At 46.7% G+C, this 23942-nt stretch overlaps 1 protein-coding gene across 1 annotated transcript in view; it reads right to left on the bottom strand.

Moving 5' to 3' along the window:
• SLIT3 (slit guidance ligand 3) overlaps positions 1-23942 on the bottom strand; it is a 514410-nt gene that overhangs the window by 434644 nt on the left and 55824 nt on the right. Inside the window, exon 3 of the mRNA XM_056107963.1 lies at positions 17835-17906. Coding sequence (XP_055963938.1) covers positions 17835-17906 — 72 coding nt within the window. The remainder of the gene's footprint in view (positions 1-17834; positions 17907-23942) is intronic.

Genomic DNA, 23942 nt, shown 5'->3' with positions numbered 1-23942 from the left:
GCAAACGCCCTCCCCGCTGTACTATCGCTCCAGTCCGCCCCTCCCCCAGACGTAAATTTCCAACAAAAAAAGGAAGAAAAGGATAGTGTGTGGAAGCGTCCTTCCTTTGCCGTTCTAACGCTCCCCGGGATCTTCTGCGTTAGAACCTTAATTGCGGAAATTCTCATCTGGAGCACATGATTTCTTTTAGACCCCCATCTTTCCACAAGCCAAATCCAGGTTTCGAAGCGCCTCTCAGAAACAATTTATTCTTCTCCACGGACTAACAGCTTTGGCCGGCAATTATGAGTCTATGGCACATTCTGCCACAGCAAAATACTCTAATCGACTTAATCAAACATTTAAAATCCTGCTCACAGGCATTGAGTATCTATGAGCAGTTTTCCTCCACTCTCTCGTAAAAGGGCAATCACCATCTTTATTCCGAACCTCCAAGTCTTGGAGAAGATGCCTCACTCGTCCCCTACACAGAGACAGAGAGAGAAGCACTGTGGGACTCAAAGCTTGGCTGCTTGGCTGGCATATTTGAGAGCTTGGGGCCATTCTCATTACACTTTGAAGTGACAAAATGAAAACTTAAGGTACATTTTTTTTAAATTCAAGCAAAAGTATATATACATATATATCATATATATACTTATATATATATGTATATATATATATATGAGTCTCATTCTCCTGAACCTGAAAGAGCCTCCAATAAGACAGCATTTGGAAAGACGAATAAGGAGAGGTTGCTAAAATCTCAGGGCTGGGATGAATGGAGACGTTACTGGCGCCTGCCTGAGAAAATCGATGAATGGGATGATAGTGATACAGTGATACAGTGATATGTAAACAAATACACGCACGTATATGTATGCGTGTGTGTGTGTGTGTGTGTGTGTGTGTGTGTGTGTGTGTGTGTGGAGAGAGAGAACCAGAGAGATAGTACAGTGGGTAGAGCACTTGCCCTGCATGTAGCTGACCTGGGTTCAATCCTGGCACCCCATATGGTGCCCTAAGCCCATCAGGAGTAATCTCTGGGTGCAGAGCCAAGAATAAGCCCTGAGCACCACTGGGTGTGGTCCCCCAAACCAAGAAATTAAAAAGAAGGAAGGGAGGGAGAGGAGGAGGAAGGGGTGGGGAGGGGAGAGGAGAGGGAGGAAGCGAAGGAGGGAGGGAGGGAGGGAGGGAGTGAAGGGAAAGGGAGGGGAGAGAGAGAGAGAGAGAGAGAGAGAGAGAGAGAGAGAGAGAGGAGAGAGAGAGGAGAACCGAAGTGTTGGATCTTTTTATCTTCAAGTTCTTCCCCAGAAGAAATGAACATGCTGATCAACTGGCTGTGTGGCCTTGCCCCCACAAGAATAGTAATACAGAAATCATAATGATAAGTTGCATTGTTTCGTGGGTTTGCCTTTTTTAGAGTACTTTAGCAGACGCAGACTTCTGTCAACGCCCTCATTCCTATCAAACAGAATATACTATTAAGCTCATTTTTCAGACTTAAGAAAAAAAAAACCAACAAACCCATGCTTTTGGCAACTTCTGGTGTGAGAACAATGACTGGAAGGCAATGTGGTTTGCATTTAGCGAGGAGCACTCCGCGGAAGAGAGGGAATAAAAGGAAGGCACAAGTGAAAATGGATGAAGTAGGATTGCTTGGTCAAACGTGTGGCTCTTTTCTTATCCATCATTCTTGGTCTCGAGGATGAAGACACGGAGAAGGGAGGGCCCGAGAGGATGGCGAAATATACTGAGAGATAAATCTGCTGACTGCCGTGTGAAACGCTTCTTGTGGGCGCCTCGTCAAGTGGCCAGCGGGGCCGCGTCCTGCGTGATTTCGTGTGTACGTGAACTGAAGTCAGGCGCTCGGCACAAACCAAAGGAGAAGAAGGTGAGAAATTAAGACTCGCCCCATTACGCCAGTCCGCGAACCCGCAGTGCCAAATGACCTCGGGTGAGAAATGTGACCCTTGACCCCTTGATCACGTGTTACTGTTTGAGGTGGGCGTCTCCCTTCTGTGGCTCCCCGGTGGGTGGATGACATGGCTCCTACAAGATCAGGTGTGTCCAGGGCGCTAGGGTCGGGGACAAGGCCCTTATTGGGGAAAAAACAGCCCCCTCACGTCTGGCTTCTGAGAAATCACTTATATCACTTGTCATCCTGTTGCTCACTGATTTGCTCGAGCGGGTTCCAGTAACGTCTCCATTTGTCCCAGTCGCCTGCTAGTGTAGCCCTATGGCGTCTGCTCACTCCAGGAACACAAAGAGCCTCAAACCGTTTGCAGGGTCTTGATGAAGAAGTCCGACCATCTCGTGGGTAGGAGGCCAGGCGTTCTTTTGACATCCCGTGGAATCTAGTCGGTAACGGCTCTAGTCCAGGGGTATCTCCAAAACCATCAATAATTCTGAATATTTTTCCATCTGTGCATGTCGTGACCACCTTAGAAGTAATCCTGTTTTCACAGGAAACAACTCCACATGTCCAGGGTCACCTTCTGATTCCAAGATGGGACGGAGTGTTCTTGAGCACTTGCTCAAGAGCCACCATGACTGTATAGAGGTCAGGGCCCTTGCCTGGCCTGGACCTCGTCCCCACGCAAGCCCCAGCACCGCATAGGGTCTGCAGAGCATGGCAGGGAGGATGACCAGCATGGCACCCATTTGTTGGAAATTGCACTTGGTGTTGTGTTAGCACCAGAGTTTTTGCCTGGGGCCGAAGGGGGCTCCCGAGCACTGCTGAGCGCAGCCTCCAAGCAAGAAAGAAAAGGAACCTGTTCAAGATGTCCTGGCACGTGAGTTAACGCAGCGGGGTGTATCCAGAGTCAAATCCAGAACCAGCCTCGAGCCCTACGTCATTGGTGACGCAGTTCCCAAGAGCACTCTCACGCTCTCGGCAGCACCAGGGCCGCCGTGTGTATTTCTATGGAGAGGCTGCTGCTATCCTTGCTTCCAACCCCGAATAACCCCAGAAGCGTCGTTCTTTGCCAAACCAGAGAGAGGCCGTTGTGTTTATATCTATTTGATCTTCAAGGCTGGATTCAAGGGAAGCTTCCTCCATAAAGCCTTCCCTGGCTACAACGGCCACAGGACATAAATTTCTCCCAACTCCCCAAAGTCCAGCCTCTCTCTGCTGGCCTGGCTGAGAAGTTGTGTTTCTACCACTGATTTTCTCGTTGACTGAAAACAACTTGAGGGCAAAAACTCTGGTGCTAACACAACACCGAGTGCGGTGTCTAACAAATGGGCGCCACGCTGAATTATTTTAATGCACAGAACAAGAAAATATTCCTGCAGCCACACACCAAAAACGAGTGGCCTGAAATAAGGTAAGGTAGATGAAGAAGTTGCTGGGGAAAAGTTGGGAGGGAAAAAAAAATGGCCATTTGAAGGATTCCCCGGGAACACAGACTCGGTCATTTTGTTTACGATTCTACTTCAGAGACTGCTGTAAAACACTTCAGAGCATTTCCGACAAGCCAGTCACTCTCCGCTATGACATGGATGTGACATCTGTCTCCTGGCAGACCTACATCACAGAGATGAGGCAGGTGGAGCTCAGAGACGCTCATTAACTTGTCTAAAAATCACCCAGCTCAGAGTCATGGCCAGCAGGCCATGATAAACTTTCTTGCTACTTACCTGCTTTGATTTCAGCCGTCGCTAAGCCCCGCGGTCACACAGGTCCTCTCAAGGGGACAGTCCCAGCCTCCACTAGGACCATTTGAAGTCCTGATGCCCTGAGCCTTCCGACACTCTCCTCCCTCTGCCAGCCTCATCTGTGACCACAGTCTCGGCCAAGGCTTCTAATGTCCTTTAGAATCTTCTCCTGCTTTCATTTTTCTCCGAACATTTTGCTTCGTCTGTGTTTGCCTTCAAGCCTGTCTTGCAATTACATAAACCATTCTAAGAGAGAAGATATGGCTTTTTCTTTTCCTTTTTCTTTTTCTTCCTACAGTAATAAGAATATAAACCAATTGAAAAATCTATCATCTGTGGCGCTGGGGCTTCTGCCCACACAGACATTGGGCCTTGTGTACCCCCGTGAACTTAGAGTAGTTTAAGTGCAGACACTGGTAGGCAATACATTTTACAAAGAAAACACTGTCCATAATTCTGAGCTAATAACAATGGCGAGGCTTTGATGTCAGACAACTGAGGCTAAGCGAAGAAAAAGCCACGTTGGCAGGCTGCTTGGAGGGGCTCAGGCCTTTCGACGATTGGTTCAAGGAACATAATGTGGTAGTATTGGCAAGACAAGCAGGGGTCTATCCATCAGGAATACAACAACTCCTGCGAGTTACTTTAAGTATGTGTACATGTATTGGTACATGTACACACCCAAACATATATATGTACATTAAATACACACGCATGTAAACACATAATCCAATTTCCTCACATCAAATTAAAGAGCAAATGTGAACTGTGGATAAGAGTTCAGAATAGCATTGTTCTGGTTTTCAGAAAATTAAGTCATAAAGCAACTCAAAACCTCAACACCTTGTGCTACATTCAAATTTCACAAAAGTGCTGCCAGAGAGATAATCCAGCCAGCAGGGCACTTGCCTGAAGCACTACCATCCTAGGGCTCTATCCCTCACCCCATTTGGTCCTCTGAGCACAACCAGGAGTGAGCCCCGAGCACTGGAGACAGGAGTAAGCCTTGAACACCATTTGTTTGGCCCTCCCCGCATCCCAACAAAGGAAAAAATAAAAGAAAACAAACAAAAATATTTCATAAACAAAAGTTCCTCTCTCACCTGTTTCCTTGTGTGTAAAATGAGGAAAATTGGGTAATAAAGCATCTTCACCTCTTTTCAATTGCAAAGTTCCGTTATCTTTCTCTAGCACCTGAGCTCACAAGAGTCCTGAATTCCCATCTCAGCAGAGCACTGACTTTAGTTTCCTGAACATCAGCAGTTTTTGTTCCTCTGTGACAAGGACATGATACTTTGAAACATATTGATCACCAAGCGTTTTCATTAAGAACTTCAAATTAAGAAGCTACAAAAGAAAGGACGACTACAGTGAATGTCTTACAGATGTCTCCCCTGACAGACGGGGAGCAAATATCTGTGTACCACCCATCCAACAAAGAGTTAATACCCAAGCTATACCAGGCACTGGTCACGTTTAACAACACAAAAATTCTAAACAACCTCATCCCAAAATGGGAAGGAAAGATGTACAGACACTTCCTTAAGGAAGGCATACAGATATCCCACAGTACATGGAAAGATACTCTCTATCACTTGGCATAAGGGAAACGCAAATCAGAACAACAAAGAGATATCATCTCAACCAGTGAGACTGGCACGCTTCAAAAAGAAGAAATATAGGGGCCAGAGTGATAGTACAGTGGTAGGGCACCTGTTTTATAGGCAGCTGACTGGGTTCAATGCCTAGCACCTCTTATTGTCCCCTCTGAGGGCCACCAGGAGTGATCCCCGAGTGCAGAACTAGGAGCAGGCCCTGAGCACAACCATGTATGGCCCCCAAACAGACAGAAACAAAAAGACAAAAACAATGCAGGCACAGACACGGGGTCAAAGTAACTACTGTTGGTAGGAATATCAACTGGTTCACCCTCTTTGGAAAAGAATAGACACTTCCCCTCCAAAGTAAGAATTGAGTTTGCATACAACCCAGAGAGTCCACTTCTTGGCATCCACTCCAAGGGCCCCCAAACACTGTCTTTTTTTTTAAAAAAAAATCACACTTATACGTTCACAAGACCCAAAGATCCCATCTTGCTGATGATGAAGAATCCAGGACTCTTGTGAGCTCAGGTGCTTGAGAAAGATAATGGAACTTTGCAATTGAAAAGAGATGGACATGCTCTATTACCCAATTTTCCTCAATTTACACACAAGGAAACAGGCTAGAGAGGAATTTAACTTCCACGAAGTATTTTTTTTCTTTTCTTTTCTCTTTGCTGGGGTATGGGGAAGGCACAACAAATGGTGTCTGGAAAACAACTCAAGGATACAAGAACGGATGACTGGGAGAAAAAGATGTCGCGGAATACTATTCAGCTGTGAGAAAAGATAAAACCACGCGATTTGCTGCTACATTGGTGGAATTCACAGCAGTATTATGTTGAATGAGGTCAGTCAGAAGGAAGGGGGAAATACAGAATGATCTCTCTCATATGTGGATATATATATATACATATACATATACATATATATATATAGATATATATAGATATAGATATGAGCCAGGGAATAACAAATGGGCAGAGCTGACAGAACCTGAGAGTTGGTTGACAGAGTAGGCAGAGACGCTGGGACACTCGGGGAGGAAAAGCAGACACTGGTGCTGGCGGTGGGGGTAGAATCCTGCAAACCTGAAGCTCCGTCATTAACAGTATTGTAAATCATGCTGCCTCGATAACAAGTGAAAAGGAAAAAAAAATATTTCAAATATGCAGAACTAACCTTATTCTAAGCAGTCACACGCCAACCACTTTGATGGAACAAAAATGTTCTCTCATCACAATTTTGAAATTTTTGGTTTCTTGACCGAACTATTTCAATTTTATTGGTGAGGCGGTAGGATAGGGGGCCACACTTGGAAGTAACCCGGAGACCATTTCTTGGCACCGTGCGGAGGGATCCTCCTGGTGACATTCAGGGCACTCTGTGGTGTAGGGATATTAAGTATTAAGTATCTTTATTTTCTTTTTCTGCATCTCTGGAGCCAAAATGACTTTCCTCATTTACTCTGTTAGGGTCATGAATGCAGTGTTATTCTTGAAATAACAGAAACCTGCCTCTTCTTCATTCCTGTAGCCAAGCACATGTCAGGGGGCAGCCAACTCCCTTCTTTCGCTGTTCCTACATCCCGCGTGTTCCTAGGGAACTGTCAGTTCTGCCAGCAAAGAAGAGAGCGCAAGCCCGCGGGATCACCTCGAGTATCAAGCCACAGGATTACATTCTCCAGCCAAACTGCCAGACAGTTCTGAAAGTGGAGATTTTATCTGTCCTTCTGTGGACGTCTCGTCTTTCGGCTGCGTGAAGCTTGTTCTCTGGTAGTTTCTGGAGGAAACGCTTAATAGGAATCAGCACACTGGGGTTCCTTAGAGTTCATAGTGGTCTCGTCCTTAAACCACGAAGACCCCCAAGCACTCTGGGGGAGACCCAGGTTATTGCCAGGAAACGCCGTGGCCCTGGGCCCTTGCATTGAATGACACCTGGCCCAACCCCGCCCTGGGCACTGCTCAGGCCCCTCCCAATAAAAATAGCAACAGGTCCCAGTATCCCTCCCACCCCCATCCCCCCATCCCACCCTGCCTCTGTGGCAGGGCATTCCCTTTTGTTCACTAATAAAAGTTTAAAAAATTAAAATAAATAAATAAATAGCAACAAAACTCTGCTAGAATCTGACCTAAGGATCTTTTCCCCCTCGAAGTACAGAAAAATTAATAGGCTATTTTTTGGTTTCAAAGTTTTAGGGTCCGTTTTTCCAAACACTGGTTATGTTTTCAGTATATTTCTGCAAATCTGTTTTATTTTATTTTATTTTCCTGAAATTTTATTTCAGGAAAATTTTAATGATACTGTTTTTATTTTCTTTTCCTTCTTTTTTTCTTTTGTTTGTTTTTGGCACCACGCCTGGCTGTGCTCAGGGATCACTACTGGCAGAGCTAATGCAACAATCTTAGAACTGGTGATGCTCCCCCACTTGCTAATATGGGTGGTCTGGATAGCTGGGATAGTTTGTCAGGTAGTTTCATTGTTTGTGTTGTCTGTGTGTCTCTGGTTTTGCTACTCTGATTGCTCAGCATGTTTTTACTTGAAAGGGAAGATTTTTCAAATATTAAGCCAACCTTGCCTTCCTCAAAAGAGCTAATCTTGGTAGTGACAGACCCTTTCTCCTGTGTTTATTTCGCTCAGATTTTGTCAGGAAGTTTGTAGGCATATTCATTAAATATGTTGGTCACTACTGTTTTTCTCGCAATGTCTTTAATGGTCTCTTTATAAAGGTTATGTTACTCAAGAGACAACTATATATATATATATGTACATACACATATATATATGTATATTTAATGACTGTAGGTTACATTGGTAATATTTGTCCCTGAAAACTTGGTAGAATTCAGTGATGGAGCCATCTGAATCTTAACTGTACTTAGAGGAATGCTTCGATTAAAAATTATTTCTCTCCCATAGAACTAAGACTATGCAAACTTTGTCTTATTGGTTGGGGTTTCAATTTCATTTGATCAGTAGAATCAGTGTAACTAAGTTGTTTAAGAGTTTGCTTTCACTGTCATTCTAAATGTTATCGACTTCAGTGATGTGTCACTTTTTTTTCCTGGGCACTGTTCAGGAGGTTCCTAAAATAACAACAAAAAAGCTCTGCTAAAATCTGATTTCCTTTTTATTCCAAGTGTCTAAATGGTCGAAGGCATTTTCCTCTCTTGGAGGATTTTCCTCTCTTAAATTAGTAATAGGATAGGGTAATTTGATTCTATTCCTTCTTTTTTTCTGATCAGTTTTTTCTCTTTTTATAACCTAATTAATTAGATAATAAAATTTTTCACCGCGGGTAAACTTTGCCTTGCATGCAACCGACCCGGGTTTGATTCCTCTGTCCCTCTCGGAGAGCCCGGCAAGCTACTGAGAGTATCCCGCCCCCATAGCAGAGCCTGGCAAGCTCCCCGTGGCGTATTCAATAGTCAAACACAGTAACAAGTCTCACAATGGAGACATTACTGGTGTCCACTCGAGCAAATCGATGAACAATGGGAGGCCAGTGCTACAGTGCTAGAGTTCATTATACATTTCTATTTCATAGACCTCTGTTCTTAATGTTTTCCCTCTCTTCTTTTCTTTCTCCAGCTTCTAAGAGGTATGCTTTAATCAAGACTTTAGCATGATTTCTTTTTTTAAATACATACCCTGCATAATATCTAAAAGTGAATTAATATAGCTTTAAACCAATACAGCTTCCTTAGAGCATGGCTTTGGCTGCCCCCACACATATGTTGTAGTATATTCTGTTTTACTAACAGACAGAAAAAGATATCACCCAGTTTCCATTGTGATAAGAGGTAGGGTAGGAGGAGGCAGTGATAATTTAGAAGTATGTTACTCCATTTCCAAATACTTAAAAATTTTCTTCTTTTTTTTTCTGAAAAAGAAAAACTGACTTCTTTTACATTTTGGCTGTGGTTATAGAAGAAACTCCCAATGAGTAAATGCTTTAATTACTCATTGAGATCTTCTTCCTAGACTAGTTTTGATTAGAAGCATCAAGTGCATTTAAGAAGAATGTTTGCTTTGCAGTTGTGTGCAGTGTTCTCTACATATCATGTCAGGTTTGAAAATTTTATCATTAAAGTACTCCACACTGTTGCGAGTAATTGGGTGGATTGGTTCTATCTGTCATAAGAATAGTATCTAACTATGATTTTTACTTGTTTATTCTTTTACTTCTGCTAATATCTGTTGAATATATTTTTAGGATATGTATTTTTAGATACTTCCAAACATTCATGTGATGTTTTCTCCTTGTATGGCTATTTATCAATAAGAAATTGTCCATTGTATCTCCAAAATAATATATATATATGGGCTGGAGCAATAGCACAGTGGTAGGGCGTTTGCCTTGCACGCAGCCAACATGGCCGACCTGAGTTCGATTCCTCCGACCCTCTCGGAGAGCCCGGCAAGCTACCGAGAGTATCTCGCCCCCACGGCAGAGCCTGGCAAGCTCCCTGTGACGTATTCGATATGCCAAACACAGTAACAACAAGTCTCATGATGGAGACGTTATTGGGCCCGCTCGAGCAAATCGATGAACAACGGGAGGACAGTGATGTCAGTGATATATATATATATACATATATATATACACACACACACACACACACACACACACACACACACACACATTTGAAATAATATAAATAGAGCCACAAAGGCCAGACCTTCTTTAACTTAGTCTATTCAGGTTTTCATTTTCTATCCTACTTCCAACTTTTCTCTGGTCAAATGTTTTTCTTCTGTAAGAAGCAGATAGTTTTTTCTTTTGTTGTTGTTCTTTTACCCACGTGGGAAAATTATGTTTTTTAATTGGAATATTGGTCCTTTACATAAAAATATTCGTGTTTAAGTGCATAATCTCATGATTTATTTTGTGCCATGTGCTCTATGCTCCTCTTTATTTTCTTTTATGTCTTTATATGCATAATAACATATTTGCACATCATTCTTTCTTTTCCCTCGATCAGTTTCTCCCTCTACTAGGTCATTGCATATTTTAAACCTTGCCCATTTTCTTTTGAGGCTAACATATGGATTGAAACACTCACTATTAATTCAACAAGGGAACACATATTAATGCCATTTTCACTTTCTGGATAATTAAAAGGTCTCAGAGTAATTTATTTACATTGATTTTTTCCCTCCTTTGCTATTTTTCTCCTAAGCATCTTAAAAACTAGAAGAGTCAACCTCTTCTCCCTCAGGTCATTGACTTTTGCAGAAATTGTTTCCTCTTTGTTTCATTTAACTTCTTCCTCTATCCTTTCTACTTCTCGAGATCTTCAGGGAGAGCTAAAGCAGATTAAGGGCTAACAATATTTCACAGGCTTTTTTTTTTTTACTTTTTGGGTAACACCTGGAGATGCTCAGAGGTTACTCCTGGCTCTGCACTCAGGAATAACTCTCCTGGCAGTGCTCAGGGGACCATATGGGATGCTGGAATTCGAACCTGGGTTGGCCGCATGCAAGACAAATGCCCTACCCACTGTGCTATCGCTCCAGCCCCACACCACAGGCTTTTAAAATCTTTTTCCAGCAGGTAGGGCGTTTACCTTGCACGCGGCCGACCCGGGTTAGATTCCCAGCATCCCATATGGTTCCCTGAGCACCGCCAGGAGTAATTCCTGAGTGCAGAGCTAGGAGGAACCCCTGAGCATTGCCCGATGTGACCCAAATAGCAAAAAAAAAAAACAAACAAACCTTTTTTTATAAGTTTTGTGTTTTTCTCATTAGAAATAAGGGGCGTGTGTGTGTGTGTGTGTGTGTGTGTGTGTGTGTGTGTGTGTGTGTGGTGCCGGGGATCAAACCCAAAGTCTTAAATATACAAGGTGAGCACTCTGCCTGAGCTAAATCCTGGTCCCAACATGATCCTTTAGTCTTCTAATGCTGTTCGAAAAATATAGCATACAGTGTGCTCCCTGAAAGACTGAAAATAATATAGCATGTATTATTTCTAGAATACTTTTTGGCACATAATGGTAAAGAGCAGAGTTTCTCAGCCTCTGCACTATTCACATGCTGAACAGATAATTCCTTGCTTAGGATCTATGCTGTGCAAGTGTAGGATGCTTAGTGGCACCTTTTGCTACTACCCATTACATGCTAATGACATCCTCCAGTTGCACAATGAAAATCCAAGTGTACTTGGGAGGTGGGGAGGGGGGGGACTTGGTCCACATTTATAATAATGCTATAGACCAAAACCCCCAAGTATTTGGTAAAATTCCATAGGTACTTACTAATATAACTACACAAGATTTTGGGATTTACAGCTAAAAACAGAAGGTCATTGTTGACTTCAACCTACACATAGCTTGGGGGAGACACAAAAAGGAAAATAATTTAAAATTTTAGAAGCTAAGGAGATAGTTCAAGTGATAGAGATAATGCCTACTATGCCCCCCTTCAGCACTTCTGGGTGTGACCTGTACACACACACACACACACACACACACACACACACACTATGGTATAAGATAGGAGACATAATCACTGTATCACTGTCATACCGTTGTTCGTCGATTGCCTCAAGCAGGCCCCAGTAATGTCTCCTTCGTCCTAGCCCTGAGATTTTCAAAAGTGCCACATTCGAGGCTCTTTCAGGGAAAGGAGAATGAGACCCATCATTGTTACTGGTTTTTTTGGCATATTGAATACGCCACGGGGAGTTTGCCAGACTCTGCCGTGTGGACAGGATACTTTTGGTAGCCTGCCAGGTTCTCTAGAGTAAGAACTAGATAATAAGAATAAGAATAGATAATAAGGGTTTTACACCTTCCAGTATGTAGGCGTTACACCCACCAACGCCCCCCACCCCCCTCCACACCGGGTAATCCCATCAACGGCCAAGACCCAGAGACTATAAAGCCCTGCTCCCGGAAGAGAACAGCGCAGAGTCTTCTGCCTCCCCGCCTGGCTGTCCTCCCCGGGGCCCCTTGGAGGAGGGTAGATTGAGTTTCCCTCCCCACCCAAGCAGATCCCCGGCAGCTAAAGACCTCTGGTTCCAGCCACAGTCATGCTGAAGACCACTCTCCACAGGTTCGGACGAGTCTCACACATGAAGGAACCGGCAGAGAAACCCAGGTGTGCGGGACCCGGGGTGTAGATCCCCAAGCCTGCTTAGATTGGGACTGGGGCCTTCTCCACCCAGATCCCCACCTTCCAGTATGTTGGCGTTACACCCACCAACTGCCCCCAGCACCTTGTAATCCCATCAGTGGCCAAGACCCAAAGGAGACATAATAGTGGGGTTAAAGTGCTGGACTTAACCCAGCAGCCAAACCCAGTTCAATTTCGGGCACCACCCCACATAAATCCCCTGTTCACTGCCAGGAGTGATCTCTGAGCACAGGGTCAGGGGTGAGCTCTGAGCACCACCACCTGGGGCCCCAAAGCATGAAGACAAGAAGACAAGAGATGGTATAAGTGGTGCTAAAGGACCGTCACGTGTTTGTCCTTGGTTGCCTCTGACTCTGCCTGTGCTGGAATAGAGGATCCTGAATCCGAGGACCGAACTCTCCCCTTTCCTGTTCGACCTCAAGAGAGCCACTAATCATCCCAAATGGCAACAAATACTGCAGAGATGAATGATCAAAACTCGCAGAACTTCCAGCCTGTCTTTCTAAGTATAATCAATAACAATTAATGAAACAAGGAGACACAGATAAAGTAAGTCAGAGACGCATGTCAGAGGCAGCCCAAGCAGCCACCGACTTCCTTGGTGAATATACTGCATATATATGTGTGTGCGCGCGTGTGTGTGTGTGTGTGTGTGTGTATGTGTGTGTGTATCAACTCCTCGCCAGGCTGTTTTCACTCGGGGCACCCCAGGGTGGGGCAGGTGAGAGCTCTCCCCACCTCAAGGGACCCAACCCCAGCAGCCGATCTTCACTACCCAACCGCCGCCATGCTCCAGGCTGCTTTCTAGACCACTTCCTACCCATTTTCCATAATTACCACACCATATTTGATGGGGTTCAGACAGTAGACAACAAATATATATATATATATATATATATATGCGCGCCTCTCAGAGAGCCCAGCAAGCTACCAAGAGTATCCCTCCCACATGGGCAGAGCCTGGCAAGATCCCCGTGGCATATTCGATATTCCAAAACCAGTAACAACAATAGGTCTCATTTCCCTGACCCTGAAAGAGCCTCCAATTGTTGGGAAAAGACGAGTAAGAAGAGGCTGCTAAAATCTCAGGGCTGGGAATAGAGATGTTACTGGCACCCACTCAAGTAAATCCACGAACAACGGGATGACAGTGATACAGTGATACAGTGATGTGTATCGATGTCCTTTTATTCTCTAGTTCTCGGTCAGTTGGGGAGCAGACTGACTAACTAAACTCAGTTCGTCACTAATCAGGGCACCGCCATAGCCAGACCCTCTCACTGACCCTTGGTCTTCCTTCTTCCCGAACACACACACACACACACACACACACACACACACACACACACACACACGTCAGCTCACCTACAGGTGGAGTCAGGGACTGACCAGACCCTCAGTCCACCTGTTCACCCGACTTCCGGGCATAGAGCTCCGCTACTTCCCAGCCTCCTCTGAATTTTGCTACCCCTGGACTGCGAGTGCCTAAGTGCCGGGGACACTTCTAGACCCTTCACAAGAACACCTCCTGTGCTCACTTCCTCGGCTCACTTCCCCTTCCGCTGGCCTGCTGCAGAGACACACTGCTCCGGTGGAGAGACCATCACAGAAAGAAGGCAGAGCTGGAGAGGAAAAGGCGCCCTATTCACCGGGGCGCCCCCTAGAGAAAGGAGAGCCAGGACATAAGCACTGCCGCATAGTGGGCGTGACACAAATGAGAAATCAACTTCCTTCTTTTTCTTTTTTTTTGAGGGGGGGGAGCATCACATGCAGCGATGCTCAGGGGCCAGTCCTGGCTCTACATACACTCAGGAATTACTCCTGGCGGTGCTTGGGGGGACCCTATGGGATGCAGGAGTCGAACCCAGGTCGGCCACGTGCAAGGCAAATGCCCTCCCCGCTGTGCTATCAAGAAGTCAACTTCCAAGGTCTGGGGGCACTGAGGGTGGATCAGGCCCCACAATCAGCACCAACCTTCCCCAGCCTCAAGGCAAAGTGACCCACCAGGGCTGCTGGGACCCGCCAGTCTCCGAGGCAAGCACGGAACTTGAGCCATTCTCACCAAGGAGAAGTGCCTTTGCCAGAGTATTTCCCCAGCCGGCTCTGGAGTTAAAAGGGTCCATGAAGGGCCCATCTGCAGGGCCACTGCTGCAATGGCACTGGAGGAAGTCTGTGACACATACAGTGGAGGATGTGGGCTTGGATATCAGGCAGGTATGTGGAGCTTCCGGTCTTGGCTTCCTCCCACCCCGACGCTTCCCTTGGTGTCACCCCTCAGGGCCTCTGTTTCTTCACCTGCAACAGGAGGGTAGTGACACCTCACAGGATTGCTCTGTGTGTGTGTGTGTGGGGGGGGGGGGGGGTTGTCACACAACAGAGAAAACATTGGCAGAATTCCTAGCAGGCCCAAGTTACTCAATTCGCTCCCTCCCAACAACCATGAAATTAATAAACTGGGAATGCATTGACCCTTCTAATCAGAATATGGTGCAAGAAACTATCTTACTCATGTCAATGCTATTTCAGACAAAGAAAGATGTCTGACACTTATTCCCTCCCACCCGTCCCCCAACCTTGGTCTAAATAAGGAGCAGAATCTAAGTTTCAAGAAACTTGAAAGTGTAAACTGAGGCAAAATTCATTGTTTTTAGAGTGATTTTTTTTCCTTAGAAGAAAGAAAAGTGACATTTTCAAATCCCTACCATAGAATAGATGCTGACCTTTGACCCGGAAAGAGTAATCAAGGAACCCCTTCACCCATCAGTGTGGGGATGAATCCCCTCATAAGAACCCACTGTTGGCTTAGAGGCCAGCCAGGCACTCTAGGGGAAAGGGCAGCTCAGATAGAGAAGGGAGCACCAAATAAAGGGTGTTTGGAGGATCCTCCCAGGAGATGCATGCTGAAAGTAGACTATGGACTGAACATGATTGCCACTCAATGCCTCTTTTGCAGACCACAACACCCAAAAGGAGAGAGAGAACAAAAGGGAATGCCCTGTCACAGAGGCAAGGTGAGATGGGGGGATGGGTGTGGAAGAGATACTGGGATCCGTGGTGGTGGAAAATGGGCACTGGTGGGGGGATGGGTACTTGATCATTGTATAATCGAAACCCAAGCACAAAACTTTGTAAATCTACAACTGTACCTCATGGTGTTCCACTAATAAAAATAAAAAAAGAACCCACTGAGAGGAAAAATGAGAGACCTCAAAGCTCCAAGCAGTCTCCTGGTTCTTCTGGGAGTCTGGCAGTCACGCCCACAAACTGCCTCTAGCATCATATAAGCTCGTTAAGGGCCATGATCCAAAAATCACAAATAAATCCCGGAAGAGAGAAACAAGCTGCAGAAATGCCTCTGGACCCCAAAGTCACCATCCAGTTAAAAATTTAACTCCAGCTGTATCACCCTATTTAAAATTTTAGAATCCCTGAAGCGCACGGCCGTGAATGCAACATCTCATATTCTACGCCACTGATGTACCAAGAGTAGCACAACACATTTGATGGAGTGTGAAGGAGAAGGCAACCAATCTCGATTGAAACATGTATATATATATATATATATATATATGTATATATATATATATATATATATATATGCACACCAGGCTCAACCTGTAACAACATGTTAATAATCTCTTACACAAGGGCTTAATGGCTCCAGGGTGAGATACCACAATCTTCACACACTTTCCTCTAAGGGTACTTCTTGGGATCATTTTTAGCGGATTATTCATAACAAGGCATGCAAAATAAATTATTTAGGTCCTGCTTTGGGGGCAGGCTCTGTGGGTGGTGGGAACATTCAAAATAATGGTGGTGGGAAGGTGTAATGCTGGCGGGATTAGTGTTGGAATACTGAATGCAATAAATTATTGTGAGGGGCTGGAGGAAATAGTACAGCGGGTGGGGTGTTCGCCCTTGCACATGGCCAACCCGGATTCGATCCCCGGCATCCTATAGGGTCCCCTGAGCACCGCCAGGAGCAATTCCTGAGTGCATGAGCCAGTAGTAACCCCTGTGCATCACCGGGTATGACCCAAAAAAGCAAAAAGTAAATAAATCATTGTGAACAACTTTATAAAAATAGAATTTAAAAAGAAAAATTAAAAAAAAGCTCCAAGTGGGCGACAAAGAGCCCTCCACCTTGCCCAATCCCCTTCCTGCAGGTGAGATCTGGCAACGGGTGGGGGTGGGGGTGAAGTCGAGCACCCTTCTAGGGGAGCTGACGGAGGAGAGGGCGACTGCCAGTCGGGGCCCCCAGAGCGTGGCGGGAACTCGGGAGAGCCGCCCACCAGTGTGACTAAGTATCCCGGGACCGGCCCCGCTCGGCGGGGAGGAAGCAAATATCCAGATGTTAGGAGCTGCCAGCTGTGACTCAGTGAGGGATGCGGCGGGGGGGGGGGGGGGGGGGGGCTGTCCACTCCACAGACACCTGAGCGGTCTCCCTTGTGCCCGCGGTCCGAGCGTTTTCCGCCAACGCCTGCTCATCCACAGAACAAACGGAGGCGCCACCCGGCTCCTGTCCCCGCGCTCTGCCTTGCGCCTTGCACCGCGCCAAGCTGCCGTGGCCTATTTTTAAACCGCGTCTTCTCTCGTGGAAACGGGGAGGAAGGCTTTCTCGCTCCGAGGAGAGGCGGCCCTGCACTCGCCTGGCCCCCTCGCTGTGCTTCCTCTCCTACGAGAATAGGGGGCCAAGGGGGCTGGTGAGGGGGCTCCAGACGAGGGGGTCAGAGGGGTGCGGGCAGGAGAGGGCCCGCCAGCACACCGAGGGGTACAGGGAGACTGAGCTGGATTTCCATGATTGGAGTAAGGGGGGCTTTGGCAAGAACCAGCTCCCCAACCACCCCTACACACAGAGACAGAGACAGAGACAGAGACAAAGAGATGAAGAGACAGAGAGAAGGAGAAAGACAGAAAGAGAGAGAGACAAAGACAGAGAGACAGGAAGAGAGACAGGCAGAGAGAGTGAGAGACAGACAGAGAGACAGAGACAGACAGAGACAGACAAGAAAGAGAGACAAAGACAGAGAGACAGGAAGAGAGACAGACAGAGAGAGCGAGAGTGAGAGACAGAGAGACAGAGACAGACAGAGACAGACAAGAGAGAGACAGATCAAGAGAGAGAGAGAATGAGAGACAGATACAGACAGAGACAGAAAGAGAGACAGACAGACAGAGAGAGAGAGAGAGAGAGAGAACAACTCAAAGCTGGGAAGAAGAAAAACAAACCCAGTTCTTGCAGCTCTGGGAGAAGAAAAGAGTTGAAGTGGATCCCTGTGTCTCTTTAACATGCATCTCATGTGCGTTAATAGCAAACATTTTCTTGAACATTGGAAACTCTCTTTTTAGCAAGGTCACTATAAGGCCACTTTGTTTAAAAAGAGAGAGAGAGAGAAAGAAAGAATTTTTTTTTTAAAAAAGCCCTTTCAAGAAAGGAGGACGGGCTGTACTCACAATCGCTCCAGCTGCTTCAGATCCTGGAAGGCGCCTCTCTCGATGACGCTGACCTGGTTGTCTTCCAGATGCCTAGAATCAGAGAAGCAGCGGGGGTCAGAGTGAAGCCGGGCAACGGGCGCAGGGGCAGGTGCCCCAGCCCCTCCTGTGACCCTCCGGGCCCCCCCCCAGCCCGACCAGGCTGCGGGGGTGGGGGTGGGGTGGGACGAGAGAACTCACGTCCCAGCTTGGTGTCACGGTTACCAGGCTGGTGCCGCCTGCACACTTCTACCTGACAGATTGGTTTCCATGCCTCTATTTTAAGAATGTTCTCAGCAAATGTCCCCCCAAGCACTGCAGGATGTTGCACAGAAAAGGAAGAGGTAAAAACTGCTTTTTATATTTAAAAAAGGGGAAAAAAAGGGAAAAAAAAGAAAAGAACCACACATATATTCAGCACCTATTCCCTTGGAGCTCCCTCCTCCAAGGATTTAAAAATACTTCATTGAAAAGGGCGCCGGCTCTGGGTCACCTCACAGACGGGGTGAAGCTATTGTGGGCCACCAGCTCCGTCAGGAGCCCCCATTTGCCCCGGACCCGGCGGTGGTGGTGGCGGCGGCGGCTTGAGGCCCGCCAAAGCCTAGACTCATCTGTCACGGGCTCCAGGGGGGTGATCACGAGAACCCACCCACTCGGGCTCCGGGAGCGTGGGTCATGCCCGTGGCAACTCCTGAGACACTGGCACACCATGGAACGTGTTTCCCCGACTTAAAAAAATAAATAAAGGAGGAGACAAATGGCAGCTTACAATGGATTCCCTGGCTGATGGGGAAGAGAATGGACGACGGGACAGCCTGGCAGGTGGGATGGAGCCGAGCCCGGGGCTGACGGGATTTAGTAGTGACGCTGGGGATGGAAGGTGGGGCCGAGGGAGAGTCCCGGGTTCCCCCGGAGGAAGTGTGGGCACCCGTGGGGCAAAAGGAGAAGTCCTATTTATTTATTTAGCTTTTTGGGTCACACCTGGTGATGCACGGGGTTATTCCTGGCTCTGCACTCTGCACTGGCGGTGCTTGGGGGACCCTATGGGATTCTGGGAAATCGAACCTGGGTTGGCCGTATGCAAGGCAAACGCCCTTCCCGTTGTGCTATTGCTCCAGCCCCCGGAAGGAGAAGTCTTGAGAAGACTCATATTTGCAAAGGACTGCTTCCCAGAACAACCCTCCCCTTTCCTTCCAGAGGACCCATATGCCCCGACCTGAGTAGGTTTTAACAACCCAGATCTTGTGTTTTGTTATTTTCTTTTTCAAGTTCATTTTTTCTGTTTGTTGGTTTGGGGACTTCCGGCTTATATCACTTGTATCACTTGTGGTCCCATTGTTCATCAATTTGTTTGAGCGGATGGCAGTAACGTCTCCATTCGTCCCTGCCGCGTGATAGAGTAGCCCAATGGCATATTGGAGGCTCTTTCAGGGTCAGGGGCAGGGGAATGGGACCTGGTATTGTTACTGTTTTTGGCATATCGAATACGCCACGGGGAGCTTGCCAGGCTCTGCCATGTGGGGCGGGATATTCTCGGTAGCTTGCCGGGCTCTCCGAGAAGGAGAAACCTGGCTTAGTACTTAGGGGTTAATTCTGGCCATGCTGGGCGAGGGCAGGGGAGGCATGGGGGGGGCGGTGGGAGAGGGGTTGGGGGGCGGAGCAGTGATGCTGGGAGGCGCCAAGGATCAAACATGAATCTCCTGTCATGCAAAGCATCCCGGGAGCTATCTCTCCAGCCCCCTTCTCAAGCCCATCTTTTCTGCTCTGACTAGCAGCCAAGGGGGTAAGAACTTCTGCTCCATCCTCAAAACCCTGGTCCAGCTGCCTCTTCTGACAAAAGGCTCACTGGGTGCTGGGGAGGTTGCTCTGGTCTCTCTCTCTCTCTCTCTCTCTCTCTCACACACACACACACACACACACACACTCACATGCACACACACACAGGCCTGAGTTTGATGTCTGGTACTGCACGGCCTGTGGAGCACCACAAAGTGTAGCCCCTGGCAGCCCCCAAGTACTGCTGGGATGGAGAAGCATCAATCGTATCCCCGGGCGCAAGCCCTGAGCCGTCTGGCCTGCTTGGCCAATGAGCACTGGAGTGGCCCCGGGGCCCCTGGGCACTGCCTGGGAAGTCCAAAAAGTTAAAAATAAAAACAGTACAGGGTTGGGGCTGGAGCGATAGCACAGCGGGTAGGGCATTTGCCTTGCACGCGGCCGACCCGTATTCGATTCCCAGCATCCCACAGAGTCCCCTGAGCACCACCAGGAGTGATTCCTGAATGCAGAACCAGGAGTAACCCCTGTGCATCACCGGTGTGACCCCAAAAGAAAAAAATACAGGGTTTTATGGCACTTGCCTTGCATGTGGTTGATCCTGGTTGGATCCCTAGCATCTTATATGGTCCCCAGAGCACTCAGCCCAGAGTTAGCCCTGAGCAACATGGAGAGTCTACCACCCCCTGCCCCCAAAATCAGTTCATTTAAAAATTAAAGGCTACTGAACTGATTTTAAAAATTATAGAAGACTTTGGGTCACTGTACATACTGATATTCTCTCCAGAAAGAAAGATCCACCTCAGTCAAAATCACATGTGCAGTTTCTCTGACTGAGTGGCCACGTATTATTTTAGGTATTTTGTTGGGTTCCATTATATTTAACTTTTTTTTTTGGCTGCAAAGAATAAGTAAAAATCTTTATACATTACACACACACACACACACACACACACACACACACACACACACACCAAAAGAACCTCCTTTTGAAAACTCAGCTCCCACATTTCTAAACATCGACATTTGAGAAGAGCGAATATGGCTCAGGCAGGGCCCCAGAGCCCCCCAGTTTACCACACTCCCACACAGATGAGCTCTCTGGACTTTATAGACTGCCCCTTAGTGACACCTCAGTCAACACACGTGAATACAATGACAAAGTGCACTGTAGCACTGTCCTCCCGATGTTCATTGATTTGCTCGAGTAGGCACCAGTAACGTCTCCATTGTGAGACTTGCTGTTACTGTATTTGGCAATAGAATATGTCACATAGAATACGTCGCGGGTAGCTTGCCAGGCTTTGCCGTGCGGGCGAGATACTCTCGGTAGCTTGCCGGGCTCTCCAAGAGGGGTGGAGGAATCGAACTCGGGTCGGCCAGGTCAGCCGCATGCAAGGCAAACGCCCTACCCACTGTGCTGTCACTCCAGCCCACAATGGCACAGAAAGCCTATATTCCAAGGAGAAACTATTTGTAAGGACACACAGCTCACTCCCAGGTTCCAGTTTATAATCAGTTTCCTACTATTTAAAAAAAAATTTTTGGACCACCCCAACAGTGCTCAGGACTTACTCCTGGATTTGTGCTCCTGGCAGGGTTCAGGGGACCATGTGATGTCTGGGATGGAACCCAGGTGAGGTGCATGCAAGGAAAAGTGCCTTTCTCACTATCCCATCTCTCTGACTCCCCTTGTTTGCTCTCTTTTAACTGACGATGTGACCCTCAGCTTCTCGTCACTTCCGAGACTCAATTTCCTCATTTTTAAAAATGCGGGTGGGGGATTCCAGAAGCTCTTATGCCCATGGAAAAGTAAAGCATGTGAATGATGTAGTCTAGGATCAGGAGTACAATTAAGGGCTCTGTGAAGGTTCTTTTCTTTCCCTCCATGTCCTCTGCCACTCTCGTCCCCAGCAAGCTCGTGGGCTCCCAGCTGCCTGCCTTGCTAAACAGGGGACCAGCTCAGCGCTGTGACTGAAGGCTTGCCCAGATGTGTTTAGACTGTCAATCCATCCATCACAGCGCTTACCGTCATCATGTCCCAATTACCACGGGAACACCACCACCACACACCACACATTCCCGCTGGGCTTCCCAAGGAAATGTAATTCCCATCGCCTATGATAAATCTCTTCATTCTATACTAATTTAGCACTGTAGCACTGTCCTCCCATTGTTCATCGATTTGCTCCAGCAGGCCTAGTAACATCTCTATTGTGAGACTTATTGTTACTGTTTTTTGGCATATCGAATATGTCACGGGGAGCTTGCCAGGCTCTGCTGTGCGGGCGAGATACTCTCAGTAGCTTGCTAGGCTCTCCAAGAGGGGCAGAGGAATCGAACCCGGGTCCACCGGGTTGGCTGCGTGCAAGGCAAACGCCCTACCCACTCTGCTATCGCTGTAGCCCCTCTATACTAATTTAGCACTATTAATTTTTTTCTTTCAGTAGGGGGGGTAGAAGAATGGAAACTATACATCTATTTGAGGTCTGCCCATCTTCACTTTGCTCATGTCCTGGGACACCCCCACCGCAACCCCCACTTCCATCCACTTCATCAAGAAAGTTCTTTGACTCTTGCTGCTTCTTCCTGCTGGGTTCAGTCGACGGGAGTCACAATTACTAATGATGGACAGGGAACAGGAGGAGAACCAGGCTGGAAGACTTATTCCCAGCTCCCTCCCGTGTCACTTCAGGTGACTCTGTCCCTTTACCCAAGGCCAGATAATTTTTTAGCATCTCTTGTCTGTCATTTGTGAAGTGTTTCCCTTCCCTGCTGGAATCCTGACAGAAAAGGGTCCTTCCTAGGTCTGCTTCCTGGCTACCACGGAATCTAACCTTGTACGTGGACCCTTAAGGATTCAATCAAGACCAACCAACCGATATTTTAATATTTGATGGATCAGTGAATGGATGAGCTCTAAACCTCCCCTTCGGACTTGAAGCTGAGATACAATTTAGGCATTTGTACTAACGCCACCGATAAGACTCTCATTTTCCTGGCCACAAGCAGGAAGATGTGGAATTCAGGAGGGACACCCAGAAAAGCAGTTTTGCGCCTGAGTCTGCTCCGAGTTAAAGGAACACAGATTGTGTTCATTTTCAGCTCTTTTTGGCATTGTTGGAATTTTTTTTTTCTAAAACTGGATCAGAATTGGAAATGGTCCCATGGGGATGTGATGATGACTGGGTGGAGTTTAATTCTTTGATTAACCCCACTTGAGATCAAGCTGGCTCCCATTTTGTGGGCATAGCAGAGTTCTTGCTTCAGACCACTAGGACAGGGAGTCTAATTGATCCCACTAGAAGAGACTCTAATTGAGACCACTGGGAGAGACTTCTTGCCTACCACCCATGCTCTGGAAAACTCTTATATCTTCTCCCTAAATGTACTTTATTTGGAGAAGAAAGTGCCTTTGGATAAGGCCAAAGTTCCCCAAATGTCCACTGTATACGCACTCACCAATCACCTAAACCATAAGTATAAAAATGGGCGGTAAAGTCTAGTTACTCAAGATCATTGTAACTTTTCTAGCTTCACTGTAAACTTGAAGTAACAAACAGAGGGAATGTGTCAGGCTGTGTTAAAAACTTTTTTAAAAGATAGTTGTCCAGGGGCTGGAGCGATAGTAGAGCCGGTAGGGCATTTGCCTTGCAAGAGGTTGACCCAGGTTCGATTCCCAGCATCCCATGGGGTCCCCTGAGCACCACCAAGAGTAATTCCTGAGTGCAGAGCCAGGAGTAACCCCTGTGCATCGCTGGATGTGACCAAAAAGAAAAAAAAATAGTTGTCAAGGTTACTCAGCAAAAATGAGTAGACTGAGGGAAAGTATGGTTTAAATGTTTGGATAGTTCATTGCTATTAGAGAGAGAGAGAATTCCAGTTCTCCATCCTGACCGATTCTCGCTGAGTAAACACAGACCAGTTGAAGGGGACTGTCTTTGAGTAAGGAAGATAAGGAAATACTGTGATATTAACCAAGTTGGGGTGGGGGGGGGACCAGGAGAGGGTTCTGGCCTCTCAAAATAAGAATGTACTAATTAACTAAAAAGATAAACTGCAGTCAAAGGAATGTAGTAGATCATCCAGAAGACATGAATACAATTCTTTATGCTTATTTTAAACTTTCTATTTGCAGAGAGAAGTTATGGAAATTGGAATTTTTATTAGTCTTTTTGATGTAATGGAGAAAAAAAATCAAAGGGTTATTTTTGACTGCTTAGCAAAGGAAGTATTAGGTGAAAATTCTAACTTTATGAAAGGAAATCTCTCACAGATGCAGTGGGGGAAACGAGGCAGGGTAAAGCAACAGCTAAA

Source organism: Sorex fumeus, unplaced genomic scaffold (genome assembly GCF_029834395.1).
Source record: "Sorex fumeus unplaced genomic scaffold, SorFum_2.1 ptg000187l, whole genome shotgun sequence".
In the NCBI taxonomy this organism is placed as follows: Eukaryota; Metazoa; Chordata; class Mammalia; order Eulipotyphla; family Soricidae; genus Sorex; species Sorex fumeus.
Note: the sequence above shows the minus strand (reverse complement) of the source record. Positions and strands in the feature narration are given on the sequence as shown.